This window comes from Panthera leo, chromosome D1 (assembly GCF_018350215.1).
Source record: "Panthera leo isolate Ple1 chromosome D1, P.leo_Ple1_pat1.1, whole genome shotgun sequence".
Taxonomy (NCBI): domain Eukaryota; kingdom Metazoa; phylum Chordata; class Mammalia; order Carnivora; family Felidae; genus Panthera; species Panthera leo.
This window is the reverse complement of record NC_056688.1, coordinates 109,980,914-110,002,871: the sequence shown is the minus strand read 5'-3', so window position 1 is coordinate 110,002,871 and position 21,958 is coordinate 109,980,914. Positions and strand designations below refer to the sequence as shown.

Sequence of the window (21,958 nt, the reverse complement as noted above, 5' to 3'; positions counted from 1 at the left end):
TCCCCCTTTGTCTCTCCCTCTCCTGCCCTAGGTGCAGTTTCTCACCAGTCTTCCCTAGAGCACTGGCGGAGGTTGTTTTTTGTTTTTTTTTTTAAGTTTATTTATTTATTTTGAGAGAGAGAGCGAGAGAGAGACAAGAGGAGGGGCAGAGTGAGAGAAGGAGAGAGGGAATCCCAAGCAGGCTCTGCTCTGTCAGCGCAGAGCTGCTTGAGGCTGGAGGTCAAGAAATGTGAGATCATGAGCTGAGCCTAGATCCAGCTGGATGCTTAACCGACTGAGCCACCCAGGAACCCGTGGGGGAGGTTGGTCTTGCCTCCCAAGGGGATCAGTGCAAAGGGCACCACCTTTACCCAGGCATTTAAGTCAGTCCTCTGGGAGTCACCCAGTCTCCATCATCCCACGTCACAGTCCTTCGGCAAGCCCTGACTGCTCCACCTTCCAAACGGGTGGCACCCACGGCCACGGCCACGGCCATCATCCTGACTCCGGCCACCATTCTCTCTCGCCTGGATGCCTGTGGGAGCTCTCTGAGTGCTCCCCTGCCTCCAGCCTGTCTTCTCCAGTCTACCCTCCATACAGCACCAAAGTGACCTTCCTAAAATGTCCCCCTTCTCACATACTGGCTCCTGTTCCTGGGGCTCAGCTGCACTTGCTCGACCTCAGAGAGGCCTTCTCTGTGCCGCTCCCCCCCCCCTTGCATTTTGAAATAATGCAACATTATTTCATATACGTCTACTTAAGGTGCTGTGATGGAACTTCCAGCTTCTTCCCACAGTCCCGTCCTTCCCTGGACAGTAGCTGCCCTTCCCCCCCCCCACCCCCACATTCTGTCAAAAAAACCCACAAAAGAACCTAGCATTAGCTATTCTCTTCCTTTTCCTCCTCTCTCCATATCCCTCACTCTCTTTTTACCCCAGTGTAACTCAGCTTAGCCTTCACACACTCTCCACCGTGGCCCCACACCTGTCGCCTGGGCAGCCCAACTGGGACAGGAGCAGATGTCAAAGCTCCTGGAAGGCGAGGAGGGGGCACAATAATCACACAGTTGTGCCTCTGCCCCGACACCTCTGACGCTGTAGGGCCCTGTGGCCTTGAGGTCTTTGGTGCAAGGCCTGGGGGAGGGAGAGAGAGACATAAACTCTCAGGATGTTTAATGAATCTTCAGACATACACCCACACACATAAAGTCTTTAGGATTTTTTTTTAAGTAATCTCAATGCCCAGCGTGGGGCTTGAACTCACAACCTCGAGATCAAGTGTTGCATGCTCTTCTGACTGAGCCAGTCAGGCACCCCTCTTTAGGATTCTTAATGAGTCTCTTCACTCACACACACACACAGACACACACACACACACACCCTGCCAGAGGTCAGTTATCACCTGACCCTTCCGAAGGGCTCAGACCAGAAAGGAGCCTGGAGCTGGGAATCAGGGGTCCTGGGTCTCTAGTCAGTGCTTCACCACTGACTCGCTATGTGACTTGAAGGCCCCTCTCTGTCTCTGCGGCTGTGTCTTCATCTGTATGACGTGGCTGGCGGTGTGAGATGCTCACTGAGGTTCCTTCCAACCTTGACGTGTTGTGATCCTGAAGGGGCCCTCGGCCTTCCTGGGCCCGTCATCTGGCCGCAGTTCCGGGAGGAGTTGTAATTGGCTGTCCTGCTCCCCCTAGGCTGCGGGACTGGAAGGATGTTCTCCTGTCTGAAACCAGGCAGCCTCTCTGGGCTTGCAGTTGGCATAGGCACCGATGCCTGTCAGGTCCGGATGGAGCAGGAGGTGGGGGGGAGGGGGGGGGGGAGGGCCTTGTAACCGTGAGGCGCACCGTGTGTTGGGAGGGGAATAGGAACCCAAAGGCCGTTTGGGGTCTGTGCCGGAAAAGACCCGGGACCGCCCCAGCCCTGCTCACAGTCTCCAGCAAGTCAAGGCCTTTTTTGGGGCCTCGGCTTCCTCCCTGATAAAATGAGAGGGTTGCACGAGATGCTCTCTCAGGATCCTTTCAACCCCCAAATTCCTAATCTTCACCCCACAGGTACCAAAGTATGTAAGTATGTAGGAATATGTGTGTGGTAAGGCAGATATGGATGCAGGAAGGTGGTTACCATTTCAAACGTTTAAAATAATTATCTGTTGGGGCGTCTGAGTGGCTCAGTGGGTTAAGCGTCCAATTTCGGCTCAGGTCATAATCTCACAGTTTGTGGGTTCGAGCACCGCGTCGGGCTCTGTGCTGACGGCTCGGGGCCTGGGGCCTGCTTCGGATTCTGTGTCTCCCTGTCTCTCTGTCCCTCCCCTGCTCGCACTTTGTCTCTCTCTCTCTCTCAAAAAGAAATAAACATTAAAAACATGTTTTTAAATAATTATTTGTTGATGGGGTTCCTGTGTGGCTCAGTCAGTTGAGCTCCTGACTCTTGATTTTGGCTCAGGTCATGATCCCAGGGTCGTGAGACAGCCCTGAATTGGGCTCTGCGCTGAGTATGGAGCCTGCTTGGGATTCTCTCTCTCTCTCTCTCTCTCTGCCCCTGCCCCGTTCACACTCTCTCCCAAAATAAACCGAAACAACAAACAAAAGCATGTACTGAACGACAAGGGTATAGCATTCGGAGAGGTTGCAGGACAGGCTGTCTGTCGCGGGGGACTGATGGCATTCTAGGCCCTGGTCTGCCCAGATCTGGCTCCACTGCTCCCGGGCTGGACACATCGCTTCTTTCCTCTGAGCCTCAGTTGTCTCACCTGGAAATCGGGGGGAAGGGGCAATACCAGTCCTTCCCTCAAAGGGCTGTGTGAGGGTTCACTCGGTCCGCGTCCGTGAAAGCTCTCGGTACACGCCGTGGGCATTGCCGCTGTTACTGTCGTGCCTCACCATCCCCGTCTCTGGAGTGTGCCCTCAACCTCTTGTAAACCAGCGTGGACGGAGCCCTGGTGAATCCCACTAGGAACCTGGGAGGAGAGCCCCCCCCCCCGGAGAAACAATACACAGAAAGGCCTGGAGGCCCGGGACTGGTCAGGGGGCTCCGGCGGAGGAGGCAGAGGTCAGCCCCGCAAAGAGGCGCGGTGCCGGAAGCCTGTGGCTGCCGCCAGGGGCCACCCCGCAGTCCCGGGCCCTCGGGAACCTCGGCGTCGTGGGGAGAATGAGTCCTCGCTGGCCTGGCAGGCTGCCAGAGGCCGGCACGAGGTGCTGGCTGTCCTCGCTCTGCCGGTCGCCCCGCGCGCAGGCGGGAGACCCGGGCTCCTCGGGCTGCAGGCTAGAGGTGGAAGGCGGATGGGATGGAAATTTTAAACCCACAGCAGGGATGCGGAGGGGAAGCTCCGGCTTGTTCACCAGAACCTGGCATGCTGGAGCTACAGGGCCCCCTCGGAGCGCGAGTGAGGTAAGTTTAGGACAAATCAAAGGCAGCGTGCTTCACCCAGCAGGGGAGGACCCCGATGGAACTCATTACTCCAAAATGTGGTCTCGGCTGGAAATATAAATAGCTGCACAAAAGGTTTAGATAAATCCATGGATGACAGTTCCATTCACGGGTTGGAAGGGGAAGGAGGCTGTTAGGGGCCTGCTGGCCTGCGGGGAAGGCATCGGGGAGGCCACCTGGCCTCCCTCAGACCACCCCTGGGGGCCCCTGTCGGAGACCGGCTTCTTCGGGCCGCAGAGACCCAGGAGGCGGCGGTGCTCCTGAGGGCGGCAGCCGGGCCCGAGTCCCCGGGCCCTCTTCGCCGCCTCCCCGTGCTCCCCATCCACTGCCTGGGAGACCTGGACACCACCAGCTCTGTGCCAAGCGTCCTGGCCAGGCTGTCCCTTAAGGGACCAGTAGAGGGAGACAGACACCGCGTACAGCCCCGGCTTCCAGAACAGAGACCAGGCTGCTCTGCCCTGGGCGAGCGCCTGTGGGTGCCAGCTGGGTGCCCAACGCGGTGCTACGCACCCAGGGAGAAGGGGGCCGAGAAGCCGTCCTCCCTGGCCGAGATGGGGTCACCAGAGGGCAGGGGGAGCGCGGGGAGACTTCAGGCACCCGGGGTCGGGCAGGGGGGAGGCCACTAATTAAGAGCAGGGCCCCGGTGACTCTGGAGCCATCTGGCCCTCCGTCCCAGCAGCCCCGGAGCCCCTGGTGGGCAGGGTGTGGGTCTCTCTATGTCCACGCTGTTCCTCGGGGCACATGTGGGGGGTGCTTCCCGAATGTTTGTTGGGGGGCTGCGCCCCACCGGCCTGAGTGCCAGCTCCTCCCCAGCCCCAGGCACGGCTTCCAGGCCAGGTGTGGCCTTCCCCTCTTTGCCACCCAGACCCTCCTCGGCCCCTTTCCAAGCCCTGCCTGCCCTCTCCTTCCTCTGCACCACAGCCCTTTGTGCGCCTTGAGTTCTCGAGCCCTCTGTCACTTCACGCATTTCGCAGCGGCTGGCGAGTGCTCAGGGTGCTCTGGTGGGAAGGACGGGACCTCTGAGAGGTGCCTGTGGGGGCCGGGGAGGGGTGAACTCCTCACAGACCCAACCACCACTCGAGTGTTGCAGACAGATGGCCTGGAAGCCCGGACGGAGTTGCGCCCAGTACAGCCCGGACCCCTTGACTCCACTCAGAGCCCCCTGTGCCCTGAGTGTCCACCCTTCCCCCTCTGTCTCTCCCTCAATACACGCAGCCCCCCCCCGGGGTTGCAAAGTCCAATGCTCCGAACTGGTTGTCGTGGGAGGAGGGTTGAACGATCGACGGCCCAACTCTCCAGTCTCGTATCTGTGTCCTGTGGTCTACGCCCAGCGTCACACGGTCAGATCCCGTTGGGGTTGTGGGGACAGGCTGCAGGAGGAAAGCAGGGTCTAAAGAACAGAAAAGGTGCAGACATGTGGGCATGGGGACTGGAAAGGGGGAGGTGGCGTCGTTAGCCGAGACAGGAGGATAGGGCCCGACGGGGCAGGTAACAATAATACGCAACGTTATCGAGTGCTGAGTGCCAGAGATTTGACATGTATTAGCTCAATCGTCCTTTTACTCCGAGGAAGGTACCATTATCATCATCCCTGTTCCGTGCAGGAGAAAAGTGAGGTGTAGAAGCACCAAGTGACTTGCCCAAGGTCACACAGCTAGCGACGCCCTTACTCCTTGTCACTGTCCCAACAGTGCTGGGGTGGCGGTCACTCGGGGTGGGACTCCAAGTCCTCTCAGGGAGATGCCGTCTGTCCTCTGACCCCTGGGGCCCCTGAGGAACCCAGACAGTCTGGAGAAAGCCGGAGAAGTCTGAAGGAGGGAGGCCGGTAGGGAGGGAGGGGACAGAGCGGGAGGAGCCGGCAGTGACTCAGCAGGGCAGGATAAGGATCTTCCAGCCCAGGGAGAGGTAACCCCACTCCTCTGCCAGGGGAGACGGAGTCACGGAGCCCGAGGCATGGGTTGGCCAGGGCAATGGAACATCCTGGGAGGATGGCGGGGAAAGCTCCTGGCAGGCAGGGGAGGAGTTGAGCATCTGGGGCTACCCCTTTTGCCCCTGCCTTCCGGTACCCACTCATCACCCAGACATCCTTGCGGATGGGGAGACGAAGCCTAGGTCGGGCAGGGGAGAGGCAGGCAGCAGGGCCCGGTTCCCCTCAGCTTCACGGGGAAGCGGGGGGCAGGTGGGCGCGGTGTCCTCTGGGAGGCTGAGCCCGTCCAGGTGTGGGTGCAGGATGCAGGGCAGGGTAGGGCCGTGGCTGAGGTAGGAGGAGGTCCTCAGCACCCTGGGGTTTCCGCTGACATCACCGCCAGCGCAGGGTGAGGCAGGGCCCTCTGGGCTCGTGCCCGCTGGAGGGAAAGGGAAAGTGCACAGCCCTGCTGGTGGCCCCCAGGCCTGCAGCCAGTGGCGCGTGGCGTGCGCGAGGTGATGGAGAGGAGGCCTCCCGTCAGGGATGCGGATCCGGGGGAGCCCCCGGCAGCCCAGGCAGAGCCTCTGAGCCTACCCGGCCCTCACTTTGCAGGCTAAATAGTAGGGCCCTCGGAAGCCCGGGGAAGCCCTCTCCCTGGCTGTGGGTGGGTGGGGACCCAACACGCAGTTCGGTCCTCATCCCGTGGTTCAAACCCACTCGCCCGCTCCTGGAATCTACAATTCTAGCTGAGGGGACTGGAGCGCTCTTCAGGGGGCTGACTCTCGCCAGCCCGGGAGGGTCCAGGTCGGGTGCCTGCCCCCACGTGCGACACAGTCCACGTCAGCAGTGGGCAGAGAGCAGGAGGGCCCAGGTCCCCCGCTCCAGGCACAGGGAGATGCTCTTTCTGTCCAAAGGGACATCTTAGTGTCCCGCAGCGGCAGGCTGGCCCCAGCTTAGATAACCTCATAGCCAGGGGGCGCTGGCTAGTCCTGGTGCCTCTGGAGCCCGCTCCCAGCACCCAGCCCCTTCCCCTCTCGCGTGCCCCATGTTGGCATCTGAATGGTGTAATTCAAAGGGCAGACAGTGCTGGGTTCCAGTCCTGGTTCCGCCACTTGTGTGACCCGAGACAAGTGACTTCATCTTTCCAAGCCTCAGGGACCTCACATACAAAATGGGTAAATCACAGCTCCTGTTTTCTGGGGTTACAGCAAGAATCAAACGGTCTCGTCCACGAAAAACCTTAGCACAGGACCCAACACGTGGTGAGAGCTCAGTATGTTTAAACTATTGTCATTAGTTAAGCCTTAGAGTCCTAAAAGGAGTAAAAGTGTCACCAAGAAATGCCAGGCATTGCAGCAGGCACTGGCAGGCCCCTGCCTCTCCTGCCAGCACACAGGTCAGCCTCCACCCCTCATCCCCATGGCCCCGTGGGGCTCCTGTCTGTGTACTCAGGACACGTCTGGTCAACACATGAATGAATTAGTGAGTGTCCTCACTTACCTCTGTGGGCTTCGCCAACACTCTCATTCCTGCCGACCCATCAGGAGGGGACTGGATCAGAGGCTTCCCTAGTTCAGGAATCCACGACATCCTTGGGGCCCAGGACCCCTTCAGTGCCAATTTTCTGCAGCTGTGTGGGACACGGGATTTGGGGGGCTTCTGGAATGCCTTTCCTGGGGGTACCAGCTATGGGAGTAGGGAGGGAAGGTGAGAGGGAGAGGTCTAGCCTGTCCCTGAGCCCAAACTGACTCACCCCACCCCCTTGGAGGGCAGCTGAAGCGTCGCCCGGTGCCAGACCCGCCCCCCTCCCAGCCACATCCCTTGGGGTCTGGCCTGCCACTCCCTGTGGATAAGGCCTGGAGACTGGAAGGCCAGAGAGGCAGCAAAGCAGTGTCCTCCTCATGAGCTCCCCGATCTCCCACCATCCTGTTGGGGAGGAGGGCACAAGGGGTCATACCCCATTCCACGAGAGGCCATGCCGCTGGCCAGTTGGAAGCCCCTCGTCCTGACTCCCAGCTTGACTCTCCGCAGAGCAGGGAGCCCCGTGGGCCAGGGCCAGTGCTCCCTCGGTGCATCTTCCTGTGGCTCCAGCTGTATTTCCCACCCTGAAGCTCCACCTCCTCCCAGAGCTCTCCTGCCCTTTCCATCCTCTGATCTCTCAGTGTAAATGAGTGCCCCTTGTCACCAGACCATGAAATTCTCAAAGGCAGCGGTGGGTTTTCCTTCCCTCTTCTGTCTCCGTAGCGCCTAGCACCCAGCAGGGTTTCGGAAACTTCTTGCACACCATGTACCAAGACAGATGGCTCTGGGGCTCAGGGGGCAGGAGTGTCCTGTAACCTCTGCCCTGCCCTCACCGGCAATCCCAGAACAAGAATCCCGTCTGAGAGCCACAGGGGAGTGGGAAGTTGACAGCCCCAACTGGAAATCAGAGGGCAGCCCCCTGTGCCCCCACGCCACAGAAATCCTGGAGGGGGAGCTATCACGCTCTGCCTCTCCTTTCTTCCTTCTCTCCCCCAATTCCCACAGCCCACCCCATTTAGGATTTGGCAGCAGAAAGGCAAGGTCTTTATTCCAGCCCCCACCCCAACCCACCTGGCAGCTCCCAGCCTCCTGCCTTTGCCCAGACACGGCAGAGGGGCACTGGCAGCTTGGAGATGGAGCTGATTTTCCCCTTGGCAGTGGGGAAGATGGGGGGGGGGGGGGCCTGGCCACCCCCTGGTTGAGGGGAGAGGGCAGGGATGCAGGTCTAGACAAGAGGCAGAGGGAGAAGGCGACTTCTCCAGCGTGCGGTGTCACCATAACAAGCTGGGTGGGTGTGGGGGGGTGGCTGTGTGTAGAGCCAGTTGTCCCTGCCCCCCCTTGGCCTGGGTCCCCATTTCAGGGCCACAGGCCCTCAGCTACTGCAGAGCAATGTTTTCTGGCCTCCCGAGGCGAGTATTTGCTGGGCGTGTGGTGGGATGGGGGGGTGCTCCCCTTCCACTGCAGTCTGTTCCTCTTCCTCCCTGGGCTCCTGCCTCCTCCCTCCTTCCTACTCCCACCCATTTACTTTTCTGCCCTTCCCTTCTCTCAGCCCCCCACCTCCCTCCTTCAGCTCCCCTCTCCCTCTTTTCCCTTTCTCTCCCGGCCCCCTCCTCCTCTCCCCAGTGGGGGCTGCTTTCTCCCTGACTCAGCAAGGTGCTTTATAAGGTGCTGAGGGGGCTCAGCCAAATCCAAACCACATTGTCTGTGCAGACACTCTCCACAAGGAGCAGGCTGCAAACGAGGGGAGGACGAATTGCACGCCCCACTTCCCCACCGTTCCCCACCGTTCGTGGCTCCCTCCTTCTGAAAGGGAGGCTGCTTGAGGACCTCATGGCTGGCCTCAGTGCCAGTCACCCACTGGACATCTGCCTTCTTGACCTCGGCGTGGGCATCAAAAGATCTCAGGGCTCACCCGCCAAGAATGTCATTGAAACTGCAGAGTTCTGGCTGAGGTGGGGGGGAGGGTGGGGGGAAGAGGGAGGCCCTGAGCACTTTTCAGAAGGACACCCCCCCAAGACAGGTTTCCTGAAAGCTGCTACTGATGCCCCGGAAAGCCCCCTGCCCCCAACCCCCAGCCAGCTCCCCTTTCCCAGCTCTTTTTCTCCTTGTTTAGAAAGAAAAAAGAAAGGAGGAAAAAAAAAAAAAAAAAAACAACCCAACAACAAAGTCTGTCCCACTCCAGTGAGGTAATTGAAAACAAACTTCTTCCCCACCCCCCCACCCCCCCACCTCAGTCCACACAGTGCAGAAAAGGGAAGAGCTGCCCTGGGAACCTAGCGCTGGTCCTGACCATGCCGCCTGCTCTGACCCGCAGGCTGGAGGGGCTGTGGCAGGGCTGGCGGGGCACCCTCCTTTCTTCAGGGACACGGACACGGGGCAGGAGTCGTGGACTGAAGAATCTGATGCTGTTGGGGGGCGCGGGGAGGAATCACCTTCCAGGGTTGGCCCACCACCACCTCTCCCACTTTGAGAAAACAAATAAAGGACAGAAGCAACTTATTACCAAATGGTTTAATTGGTGGTCTGGATCTGGAGTACTCAAGCCTTGGGGACCAAATGACTGTCCCCCAAGAAGTCACCAAAAGGAGATGTCTGGAAGCCCCAGACGGGGAGAGCTGTTTCCTCTGCACTCTCCCTGGCAGCTCTCCGTCGGGGGGAGGGGGGAGGGAGGGGAGGAAGGGGGCAGGAAGGAGACCCTCCTGAGAGGGTCTAGGCTTAAGGGTCCCCCAGGTATCCCACAAAGCAAGTCCCAACCCAGGCCTGGGGAAGGAAGGAGGGAGAGCACTCCACAACACCAACAACCCCAAACCCCGAAGGCGAGAGAAAGCCAAAAGTCTTTATGGGGAAGCGTTTCACAAATGGGGACTCTGGGTCTGTCCATCGCCTTGAATGGGAGCATTCCCGCTGAGTCACCCATGCAGCCTCTGGTGTTGAAACTGGTCCGGTGCCTCGTGCTGATTAATGAACTACAATTCCCCCACCCCTGTGCGCTCTCCCGGCCGCTGGGAAGAACGAAGAACCTAGTGAACCTGAGAGAAAAACCCTCGGCCAAGGGCCCTCTACTCTCCTCCGAGCTGGGCAGTGGGCCCGGGGTGCCCTCTCCCTCCCCCCGCCCCGGGGGGCATTGTGAGGCCGTTAGTCACCTGCCCCAACCCCAGCGCCTCACTCAGCCCCAGCTTTTGGAAATGGGACTGGCGGCGGGACAATAGGCCAGGGGGGCGGTCAGCCCAGACAAAGGGCAGCAGGAAAAACACCATCACTTGCTACGAGGCCAGCTCGCTGGCATTTGGGAGAATGTGTCATTGCATTTACTCAGGGGGAGGGGGAGGAGAGGGAAGGTTAGAGATGAGGAGTCCGAGGTAGGGTGAGAGCAGGGACCCCGCACCCCAGGTCGACGCCGCCGGAGAAGAAAAGGAGAGGGCGGCCCGCTCCCCCCCGGCTCGGGGAGTCTGCCGGCGGACTGATGCCCTCCCCGCCCCCTCCCCCAGGAGGCCCAGGGTGGTACCGCCGCAGCCTCGCCTCACCTCACCCCCCCTCGGTGTTGTGGGAGGGAGAGGAGCCCCAGAAGCCCTCCCTTCCCTCCTCCCCCCTCCTCCCCCCACCCCGGGGAGGGCCGCTACAATTTGTGGTTACAGCTTTACACGTCAGAAAAAAAAAAAAAAAGTTTGCAGAATGTCCCACACCGAAAAAAAAAAAAATCCGAAACCGAGCGAAAAAAACCTGCGAGTGGGCCTGGCGGATGGGATTATTAAAGCTTCGCCGGAGCCGCGGCTCGCCCTCCCACTCCGCCAGCCTCCGGGAGAGGAGCCGCGCCCGGCCGGCCCGGCCCCCAGCCCCATGGACCTCCGAGCAGGTAGGAGCCTGGCGTCCGAGGCCCCGGCCCCCGCCCCCGCCCGGGAGCCGCGAGATCCGGTTCCCGTGCTTCCCCCCGGGAGCCCCGAGCCGGGGCCGGGCGGGGGAGCCGGCAGCTACCCCCGCCAGCAGGGCTCGGGCTGGGGGGGGAGGGGGGGTGGGGGGGGGGAGAGGCACGGCCGGGCGCCCTCGAGAGGGGCCGGGCGGGGACGCGGCATTCCTGAAGTCCGCTCGCCGGGGCCAGGAGGTGGCCGGGAGCGCGGCGGGAGCCCGCGCGACCCGCTGACCCCGGGAGCCGGCAACCTGGAGCCCCAGCGAGGCGGGGTGCCGGGAATCTCGGCGGAAAGAGCCCCGCGCGAAAAGTCGGGGAGAGCGAGTCCCAGGCGGGGAGCGGGGCTGCGGGAGGGAGACGCGGCGCGCGGGGAGGAGGGGGCCGGGGAGGAAGAGGGGAGAAGGGCGGGGAGCCCGAGCCCGGGCCGGCGGGAGGCGAGGGGAGGCCGACACCTCGGGCCCGCCGCGCTCCCTCCCCGGCCCGCCGGGGAGGGGAGGGCGGGAAGGAGGGCGGGCGAGAGGAGAGAGGAGGGCGGAGGGCAGAGCCGAGCCTGGTTGGGCCGGGCCGGGCTGCGGGACTCGCGGCTTCCTCGCTGCGCGCTGCGCGGCCGGAGCCCACCATGCTGCCCGCGGCCGGGGAGCCGGCGGCAGGTAGGGCCCGGGCGGCGGGGCGGGCGGCGGCGGCGGAGGCAGCGAGCCCCCCCCCCCCCACCCCGGCCCGGCCCGCCGTGGCCTGGGAGTGATTAGTGCGGGGGACGGGCGCAGCCCGGCTGGACCGGGCAGGAGAAAGCCCGTCACCGGCCGGGGAGCGGCGGCGGCGGCGGCCGCTCGGCCCCGGCGGCCCGCGGGAGGGCGGACGGGCAGGGCGGGGAGTTGACGCGCGGGAAAGGGCAGCGGCCCGGCCGAGCCCGAAGCCCGGCGCCCCGGACCCCGCCCCCGCCCCCGCCGCCGGGAAGGGAGCGACCGGGCGGGAGCGGGCCGGGGGCGGGGCCGGGGGCGCCGAGGCCACACAGGGGGAAGGCGCCGCCGCCGCGGGGAGGGGGCCGGGAGCGAGAGGTCACCGCCGAGGGGGAGGGCCAGCGAGCGGCCGCCGCCGCCGAGTTCTCGGGCCGAGCCCCTCGAGGGGAACCCCGGGTTCCCCCCCGCCTCGCCAGAGCCCCATCTCTTTCCACCTTCCTTCCCAGTTACTCCACACGGCGCTCCAGAAGCCCTCCCCCCAGACCCCCAGTCCCAGAGGACCCCGTCCCGGTTTCGTCCGGTGCCCGGCCCGGCCCTCCCCGCTGGGGTAGGAGGGAGCTGCCGGGGACGGGAGGGGAAGCTGGAAGTCCCCAGCCTTGGAGAAAGGTTGTGGGTGAGGACGCGGGACCCACACCTCTGTCAGGCACTCTCTGATCCTGACCTTGACCAGCTGACATCTCCCGGCTTTCACAATCCCCACAGACCCCCTTTCGGGCTTGGAGCACACACTGCCCTTCCCTGGGGACACAGGGATGCATTCCTCTGAGAGACCCGACACCCCCCACCCCGCAGTTTGGCTCCGGCACCCTCACTGCCCTGAGCCCCGCACTCAACCTGAGGAGGAAACAGGCAGATGGCAGCAACTGTCACCTAGCAGCCCCCCACCCCCCGTCTCTCTTCCAGACTGGTCTAATGGCTCCCTCTCCCCTCCACGGAGCCCTGCACTCCTGCCCCGTTCACACTTGTGCACACCACCCAGCCACACCAGCTACTTTATTGGTGACACTTCACATTCCTCCCCACAATCCCACCTGCCTATTCACACCCTGGCTCCTGCCCGCTCCCTCCCAGCCCCTCCCACGCCTCTGAATAACAACACCCTTTCAACCCACACGCCGGCCGGGACCGTTTCCTTCACTGGGTCCCCCTGCCTGGCTCTCCGCCGGCTGCCTCGCCTAGCTCCCCTGGCTTCATCCTGCGCCCCTTGGGAACAACTGGGGTCCTCTTGGAGCCCGGTCCAGAACCCCCTCACTCGGCGACAGCCCAGCTCCTCTGTCGGCACTGACTTCACAAGGCAGGGCAGCTGGCCCACTGGCCTGCTTCTTTCCCTGGGCCTCAGTTTCTTCTTCTGTCATTTAGGCTGGAAGAGAAGGGCAGGGAGGGGGCTGCTGAAGATGACAGCAGAGGTGGAACCCCACGCGGTTGGGCTGAGAGGGACCTTAGCGTGCACAGCACAGCCCTCTCCTGCGAGCCCAGTCATGGGTTGTGGCAAAGCTAGGTCTCCGGACTTCTGGGCCTATGTGGACTCGCTCACTAAGCCACTTCTCAGTGGCCTGGGGCACAGGGAACCAAAGAGAGGACGAAGGGGAGAGAAGACGGAGGGAGGGGCAGCCAGCCGGAGGACAAGGAAAGATGGGCTATTTCCGTGGGCCTTTCCCTGAGGAGGCAGGTCAGGAGGAGCCCCTGAGGGTCGTTGCCTATAGTCTCAGTGCCTGGATCTCACACTACGGCGGACACACCACCCCCTAAACCACTTCCTTCCCCCAATTCCCCTCAACACATCCCTCCAAGGTCGCCAGGAAGCTGGCCCTGGTCTGGCCTGAGGGCATCCCAGGTGCAGAGTCTCCTGGACAATTGTCTGACTCACCCTGGCCACCCTGCACGTGTGCCCTGCCGAGCCCCCGACCCTTGCCGGAGGAGTTCAGCCTGGAGGACACAGGCCAGGGATCGAGGGGCAGCTGGCTAAGGACACGTGGACCCTGGTATGCCTGCCCGTGCAGCCGTGTCAGGGTGGCCGTGCGCTTGCGTGGGCTGAGTGTGTGTGTGTGTGTGTGTTCATGAGGGGGGGCCTAGGTTCCCAGGGCCCAGGGATCTGGATGGAATTAGGGGCCGCTGGGGCGGGGGGCCAAGATGGGGGGGCGGGGGGCTCCAGCAGGAAACGTGAGCTGTGAGCTGCACTCATTAGCTCCTCACGTGCTCAGCCGGATTTATAAACACAAGGGAAGCCGGGATGTAAACAACAGTGGGCAGCAGCCAGAGGCAGAGCTGGGGCGGGGGGCTGGGCTAGGGGCCGGGACTGGGGGAGGGGGCCCGTCCACCTGCACACCAGGAGCCTGGAGAGAAGGATGGGAGAGGGCTCCACGATGCCCACCTAATGCTCCCTCCTAGGGACGCAGGTGAGCCCAAGCCTCACTGAGTTCCGGGGCTCACAACTAAGCCACAGGTGTTCTCTGCCCCAGATGGCCATCAGTTTGCCGCCTGAGATATGGGGACATCTTGCCCAGAGTGGAAGCCGTCGTAACAGAGACTAGAGCCCTGTCTCCTTTCTCCTTCCTAGCCTCTTCTCCCTCTAGATACCTGAGACCCCTTCCTTCTTACTGGTTCTCTCCATGGGCCGGTCAGTCCGATCTTTCTGCAACTTCCCCTGCCCCCCCTTCCCCGCCTGCAGTGACACAGTTACCTCAGAACTGAAATATTCCTGGAAACACCGGCCTCGTCTGGTTAATTTCATGAGCCGTTTTTCTGCCCAGATGACTTAGTTCTTGTTTATCCAAAGGCTTCTCCCCCTGCTGTCCCTGTGTAGGGAGCCAGTTCTCCCCAGGGATGTGCCACAGGGCCCAGAAGAGGAGGGGAAAACAAGGCCCAGAGCTGGGTTCCTGACCCGGTGCCCCCCCCGCCCCCCCCGCCCCCCCCACCACAGCAGAGGCAAAACTCAGTCCCAGAACTATGGACCGAAAGGCTGACCAAAGCAAGGTCGGGGAAAGAGGTGAGCCCAGCTCCCAATGTGGGCTTCAGCTGGGACCCTCAGCATTGCTGCTAACTGTGAGTGAGGCCAGGCTCAGTCCCGAAAGCTACCTCAAGCCTGGAAGGGCTGCCGCTCGCCTCGGCAGGTCTCCACCTCCAAAACACCCCATATTGTACCCTTAGGATCTTGGAGGTGACTCTGCCAGATATCCAGGCCGAGGGTAGCCCCAGGCTTCGTGCAGAGAAGGGCCTGGAGTTGTCTTGGAATATGAGGAAGAGTAAATAGAAAGGAACACAGAGTCAGCAGGAAAAGGCCGAACGAGGAAAGAAGCACCAGGAGGGAAGCCAGGGGCTGCAGATGCGGACAAGGACAGGGGAGCAGTCATGTGCCTGACACCGCGCTCTGTCCTAACGCACGCACGCACCCATGCACTCAGACCAAGTCCCTCGTCCCTAAGAGCAGGGTCTCTGAGACTGGTGTTCCCCCCGCCCGACCCACTCCCCTGCTCTATCAGTAAAGTTGCCAGCCACCACGCATCTTAGCGAGTCTAGACTGATGGCCTGGGCCGCTGCGGAAGTCCCCACCTGACCCCTACACTCTGTGAGAGGCATTCTGTACAGTTTGAGTCTTAAGCCCTCTCCAAAACCTTGACCCAGCGTTATGACTAACTCCAAACTCCCCCTAACTCAGTACAGTCAAACTGTCAAACCCGTATCCAACTCATTTCTAACTATCACAGCAACATATGTCATGATAAAAATTTGAAAGTCGAAAATAGAAAGTGGAAGAAACGACTCATAGCTCAACACCTACCCAAGCTTAAAACCCAAACCAGCCCTACTCTTAGTGACATGCCGTGCATTACCCCATCTGACATCTAAATCAACACGTTAATAAACCTTAGCCCCAGCCAACCCTGTGCCTGTCCAGACCTCACCACATCCCCCAGCTGGACTCAAACCTCAACCACACTCAGTCAGCCAAATCCCAATAAACTAACCTGAAACTTTAAAAGTAACCCAGTCCTTAAACCTAACCTAGCCCCATACCAATTATAGCCTTGCCCTATCCTAACCCTAATTGCCTTTACCCAGTCCCGGTGCCCACTGACTCCTGGCCTAGTGCTCTTTACCTTGGCCCACACCTAAAAGCTGGGAAAATCATGTTTCCCAACTGCCTATGGGTATCTTCACATTATCAGCCCCTGGCCTCTGGTGTCCCAGGATGTCCAAACTCTCCAGCACCATCAGCTGACAAGCCAAACCCATCAGATACATCATATTCCCCCTCTTTCTCTCTTTCACATCCCCCACCCCGACCCTCTTTACTGCAGGTTCATCAGAAGACCTCACTCAGGCCAAACTTTTCCCCATCCAACCTCCTAGATAAGAATGGGGCAGACCTCCACCCCGCAGCTCCACACCCAGGAATCCCGTTCAAGAATGTACCCACCACCGACTGCACGAGCCAGCCCTCTGTCCTTCAGCCTGACCCGCGTGATCTAACCCTACCCCTTGCCTCCTATGGCTCTCTGTGTGGACTCATCTCAGGGCGGCCTCTCTCGTGCCTTTCCCGGGGCTGACTGCTGGCAGCTGGCAGAGAGACGCGTGCTGTTTCCCACCCCTTGGCTCCCTAAACTGCAGAGGGTCTGGATTCAGAGTCCCTAGGCCTGGCCCCGTCCCTCCACGTACACACACATACGCATCGGCATACGTATACTGGCTCTTTCTTAGCTGACACACAAATATGCTTTCCGATATATACTGGTAGATACACACACAGAGGCCAAGTTCTCGTCCTCAAACACATACATGCCTCCATACACACACACACACACACACACACACACACCCAGGCCAGGAACGCTCCCCTCCTCCATCCCCCCTGCCTCCCATCTGGCGGCCCACCCTCACCAACCCTGCGCCCGGCCCAAGGTGGGGACAGACACCTGAGGGGCTGCCAGCTGGGCATCCTCCACGGGGCCTGGGCCCGCCCTCATGTTTCTTGCCCCTCCTGCCCGCAGGGGACTCGTGGGGGATGCTAGCTTGCCTGTGTGCTGTGCTCTGGCACCTCCCGGCAGTGCCAGCCCTCAACCGCACGGGGGACCCAGGGCCTGGCCCCTCCATCCAGAAAACCTACGACCTCACCCGCTACCTGGAACACCAACTCCGCAGCTTGGCTGGGACCTACGTGAGTATCCAGGGCAGCTGAAAGGTCTGGGAACTGGCAAAGAACGAGGAGAGAAGAGGGTGGAAGAGAGACAGAACGGTGGAGGGGTCCCGGTGAGCGGTGGTCACCAGGGGGCCCTTTGGTTCCAAACGGTCCCCATGTCTGGCCTATCTCCTACCCTTCCCTCTGAGGTGCCCCCCTCCTTCCCATCCCTGGCCCCAGGACTAGGCATGTGGGCAGGCCTCGCACCCGCCTTGGCCCACTGCCCCACTGGCTGCCGGCCCAGCCGCCCGCCTCCCCCTGGGGGCCGGGGAAGTCTCTTCTGTTTACACCGTGTTGTGGTGTCTCTTGCACGGGCGGGGCTGGGTGGGGATGGAGGGGCCCCACCTCCCATGCCTGTGTTCCAGCTCGCCTCTGCCCCAGACCTGGGGCCCTGCTGCTCTGGACCCATGGGCCTCCCTTCTGTCTGCCTCTCCCATCCTAGCTGGGCCTCCTAGGGGGGACTTGGGGGAAGGGGGCTGCGGGGAAGATAGGCCAGTAGTGGCAGGAGGTTCAGGGTGTGGATGGAAGTTGTGCCATGAGGATTTGGGGGCAGTCCAGAGGTGTTCAGAGAGCCCAGGAGAGAAGGAAAGAGGGTCAGAGTCGCCGAGGACCATGGGGAACCGGCCCCCTCTTCCCGTGTTCCTCTTCCACATCCCAGACCCTACTCTGGAGCCAGGGAAAGAAAGGGGAGGAGGGTGGCGGGGGAGCTGGCTCCAGCCCCAGGATACACCGAGGAAATTAGTTTGTCTCTGTGCTTGTCAGCGTGTGAACCTCCCCCTGGGCCCTTGCCTATCCCAGGCCTCGCCCCTCTCTTCTCCCTTTCTCTCCAGCTGAAACGTCCCCCTCAGCCCTTTCCCTGGGCCCCAGGCCTCTCCCTTGAGGGTTGGCAAAGCTCTGTCCTCTTCCCTAGACTGCCTCCTATACCCTTCCTCCTGCCCAACTCTTGAGACTGCCTCAGTTTCTTCCTTCTGCAGCCCTGCTCCTAGGAGCTCTTCCTTGGGGGGACTTGCTGCTTAGTGAGTACCATCTGCCCCCTGCCCTTCTGCTGGTGGGACCAAGCGTGTTGGGAGGCAAATGGAGCTCTGATTCCCACGGGCCCCTCTGCCTTCCCACCCGCTTTTCCCTTCCCTGGCCAAAAACCTTTGCCTGACTCTGCTACCCCCTCTAGCTCCCGACCCTTTTTCTCTCCTGGCCTTCCCTGCCAAATTTCTCGAAGGAGTGGTCTACACCCTCTGCCTCCGCTTCCTCTCCACCCACTCACTCCTTAACCCCCTGCAATCTGGCCTCCAGGCCACTGAAACGGCTCTCTCCAAGGTCGGCAGGCACCTCCTTTTCGCCAAACCCAACAGAATTTTCTAAGGCCCATTCCCCTTGCTCTCTGTTTTGCAGCCACACTGTCGAGCACTCCTGCCTTCTCGAACTCCTCTTCTTGGCTCTGCACTCTTCTGGTCCACCTTCCACCTCTGCGGCCTGGCCACCTGGGTCCTTCCGGCTCCTCTTCCTCTCTGCTCTGCCCCGTGGTGGGCACGCTCCCAAGGCTTGCACACACGGCCAATCGGCACGTCCTCCCCGAGTATCTCCTGCGTGTTTTTCTCTTCCTACACCTCTCGTCAACCCCCACTGCCTCAACCGCCACCTCCATGCAGATGACATCCCTGGAGAAACTTAGGGGAGGCCCTCGCACAGAGAGGCCTAGCGAGGAGATGGGGCCAGTGTCAGGGGACACAGGAAATAGGAGCTTTGGGAGCAGGTTATCTCCCGGTGGCCCTCCTCCTCCTCCTCCTCCTCCTCCTCCATCGCCCTCTCCTTTTCGCAGCTGAACTACCTGGGCCCCCCTTTCAACGAGCCTGACTTCAACCCACCTCGGCTGGGGGCAGAGACCCTGCCCAGGGCCACTGTCAACTTGGATGTGTGGCGGAGCCTCAATGACAAACTGCGGCTGACCCAGAACTATGAGGCCTATAGCCACCTTCTCTGCTACTTGCGTGGCCTCGACCGCCAGGCTGCCACGGCCGAGCTGCGCCGCAGCCTGGCCCACTTCTGCACCAGCCTTCAGGGCCTGCTGGGCAGCATCGCGGGCGTCATGGCAGCTCTGGGCTACCCGCTGCCCCAGCCTCTGCCCGGAACCGAGCCCACCCGGGCCCCCGGCCCTGCCCACAGCGACTTCCTCCAGAAGATGGACGACTTCTGGCTGCTGAAGGAGCTGCAGACCTGGCTGTGGCGCTCGGCCAAGGATTTCAACCGGCTCAAGAAGAAGACGCAGCCCCCGCCGGCGGCGGTCACCCTGCACCTGGAAGCCCATGGCTTCTGATCTCTGACCTTTACCGCCTCCTCTCTCCTCTCCTCCCTCAAATCCTGCTCCCACTCTGGGAGGGAGAAACCCGTATGCCAACATCTGTTGAGCCAGGAGACAGAAGCCATGGGCCTCTGGCCCTCTCCGGACTCGGAAGAGGGCATGATCCACAGGGCCTATCCCCTCCCCGCTTTCCGAAGGCCTGCAGGTCTCTTCCACAGGGAGGAGCGCTCCCGGGGGCCGCAGTGGTTCAAGTTGGTGCGAAGGCTCCCACAGCTTCCTGCTTCCTGCCCGGCGCTTGCCGGCGCCCACAGGCCCCTCGCGCGGCACTTCCAGGAAGCATGCCCGCAGGCAGGGAGGGGGGCCACCGCAGCATGTGCCTTTCTGGGGCGGGGGGAGCCCTTTGGCTGCCCCACTCTCCTTGGATGGGCGTTGTTCCCCTATCCCCAAATAGCCCAGTACATCCAATTCAGGAAACACACACACGGTGGCAAGTCCAAACGGGAAGAAACGGGATTTAAAAGCGGAAGAGGTGGGATCTGCATTGGAGGTCATGCTGAAAGCATAGGGGCAGGGACAGAGCGGACCCACGGGTCACCAAGGCAGTCGGTGGCACAGGACGGCAGCCAAAAGGACCTTGCCTTGCATCTTCTTGCCGGCATCATGGTGCCTCCTCTCCACCCCCTTTCCAGGGTATCTGTGGGTTGCCCAGGCTGGGGAGGGCAACCATAGCCACAGCCACAGGGTTTCCTGAAAGTTTACATTGCAGTAGCATTTCGGGGTGCGGGGGGCAGCTCCCCCAGGCCCTGCCCCCCAGCCTCACCCACTCATGACTCTAAGTTTGTTGTATTAATATTTATTTATTTGGAGATGTTATTTATTAGATGATATTTATTGCAGAATTTCTATTCTTGTATTAACAAATAAAATGCTTGCCCCAGGACTTCATCTCTTTGCTTGGCCTGGTGCTTCCCCTCCTGGGCCCCCGCGTGCCTGATGGCTTGGAGCCTGGCAGTCCAGGGCAGAGCTCGGAGAGGCAAAGAGCTTGGGGAAGAGGCTCTGCCCTGTCCACGGAGCGTGGTGCCCACAGCACACTCTGTTCCTCCACCCACGGTGCGTCCCTTTAGTCCTTCCAACATCTTGTCTGGCCGCGTGTCTTCCCCCTCCCGGCCTTTGCTCAGCCCGCCTCCCCTCTCTGGATTACTTTAAAGGTCTCATGGGTCTGTCTCCCTGCAAAGCTGTCCAACTGCGCCTCTGGTCAGCCACGTGCGGTCAGCCCTCACCTCCCCCGGGACCCCCACCTGTGGTGGCCCCCGGGGGCCCCCGGCAGTGACCCTTCCCTTCTCAATACCCTTCATCTCCTAGGGAGCGTGACTGACTGTGGCCACATCACAAGTGTCAGGCGTGACCCTACTTCCTTCTTGTAGACTGTTTTCAGTGTAAGACAGCAGGTGGGGGGGGGGGGGCGGGTGGGTAAGAGAAAAACTCATACTGGTCTGCAAAGCGAATGGTACAGATGTGATTCAGGGATGACCTCAGCTCCAAGCCCAGCCTCACGGCCTCCTAGCTGAGTGACCTTGGACAAATTACTTAAAGCTCTCTATTCTCCGATTTCCCCATCTGTGAAATGGGGATAATTAAATACCCTTCTAAGACTGTTTGAAGGATGAGAGAGACAATAAAGGTAAGGTGCCCGGCCGCAGCCGCAGCCACAGCGAATAGTGATCTGCTCGCCAGTTATTTGTGACAGACTGGCCTGCACTGACACTCTCGTGAAGAGCCACTGGGTGAGCTAGGGGGCTAACTGCTCCCAGGTAACACAGAGGTATTTCGCCAGGGCCTCCGCGAGACAGTGCCCTAAGCACAGGAAGTAACAAATGATGGTGACGTCAATCAGTTGACGAACCTTGCAAAGATCTGCCCATCACTGCGCCGACTGGAGTAGGAAACCCAGCAGAAGTCTGAGACCCGCCTTGGCTCCTGCCCTTATGGAGCCTGCGATCTCTCTGGGAAGAGAAGACCAGCTGACCTGAAACTACTGACAGGTGCGTGAGTGTAGGTGCATGAGCTATTGGACTTGCTTGTGGGCGAGCCAGGTCCTGCTGAATGTCCCAGAGTCACCTGGCCCAAGTGGGAGGGAACATGCCCCGCCAAGGGGTCCGGGCCCTTCAGGCGGACATATCTGCCCAGACCCCGTCTAGATATCCTGCAGGCCTGCTTTCTGCCTAACAAGAGAGGGAGGGGAGGGCATCCGGGCTGTCTCCACATCGCAGCAAAACCTAGCAGCCTGTAATGTGCAAGGCAGCAAACAAGGGGGCTATGCAGAATACAGGGAGAAGGAAGGTATATCCCATACCACTGTACTGTGTGTTTCTTAGGGGCAGACTCTGAGTTTTCCCCACCTCTCTATCCCAGTTCAGGCTCAAGCCCACGGAAGGTGTTCAGTTAGTGTGTCGAACAAAACACTCTAGAGAAGGGACTGGGACTCCCTCCGCCCTCCCTAGCTCCAAATGCTAGAATCCAAGGCAGAATTGGATCAGCTGTGGAAAGACACAGGCAAAATACTTGGAAGTCAGGGAAGGAGCGATTGCGTCCCTTCAGCGAGGGTGCCGGTCTGCAAGCCCTCTCAGGGAGGCAATGGTGTCTGCAGCCACCGCTGTCCTTCCAGTGCCCAACACACAGTAGGTGCTTCTGCACAGACTCTCAGGGTAGGGTATGGACAAGGGCAGGGCAAGGGTCAGTTCAGTGTGTCTGTCTCCCTTGGAAGCAGAGAGCATCTCGAGGGCACGTTGCACAATTTATTCATCTTTGCATCCCTCTAGCATTTTAGCACAATGCCCTGCACCGAACTAAAGTACTTGATAATTTAATATAAGCTGATTTAAAGAGAGTCAAGACAATAGTGTATGAGAAGCCAAGAGAGGAGAGTTTTAGGGAGGCAGCTGATCAATAGTGTCAGATGCCCCAGAAGCGCTAAGAGAAGAATTTGGGGGAAACCCACTGGGAAACTGGGAGGTCAC

General features: G+C 60.8%; 1 protein-coding gene across 2 annotated transcripts; it reads left to right on the top strand.

The window, feature by feature from the left end:
* Positions 1–10,029: 10,029 nt before the first annotated feature.
* CLCF1 (cardiotrophin like cytokine factor 1) lies at positions 10,030–19,976 on the top strand. 2 transcript variants are annotated; one of them, XM_042906526.1, is made up of 3 exons: positions 10,030–10,681; positions 16,458–16,624; positions 18,462–19,976. In XM_042906526.1, exons 1-3 carry the CDS (start codon positions 10,501–10,503, stop codon positions 18,954–18,956), a joined length of 843 nt encoding a protein of 280 aa, XP_042762460.1. In that variant the 5' UTR covers positions 10,030–10,500; the 3' UTR covers positions 18,957–19,976. The 2 variants fall into 2 exon arrangements, with proteins under 2 accessions (XP_042762460.1, XP_042762461.1); XM_042906527.1 differs by lacking the exon at positions 10,030–10,681 and adding an exon at positions 13,091–13,451.
* Positions 19,977–21,958: the final 1,982 nt, after the last annotated feature.

Bases quoted from the DNA above. Each gene is read 5' to 3' on its own strand.
- CLCF1 (XM_042906526.1), top strand. From the start codon at position 10,501: ATGTCCCACACCGAAAAAAAAAAAAATCCGAAACCGAGCGAAAAAAAC. The intron at 10,682-16,457 runs GTAGGAGCCTGG...TCCTGCCCGCAG, and splicing joins CCCCATGGACCTCCGAGCAG to GGGACTCGTGGGGGATGCTA. The intron at 16,625-18,461 runs GTGAGTATCCAG...TCCTTTTCGCAG, and splicing joins GCAGCTTGGCTGGGACCTAC to CTGAACTACCTGGGCCCCCC.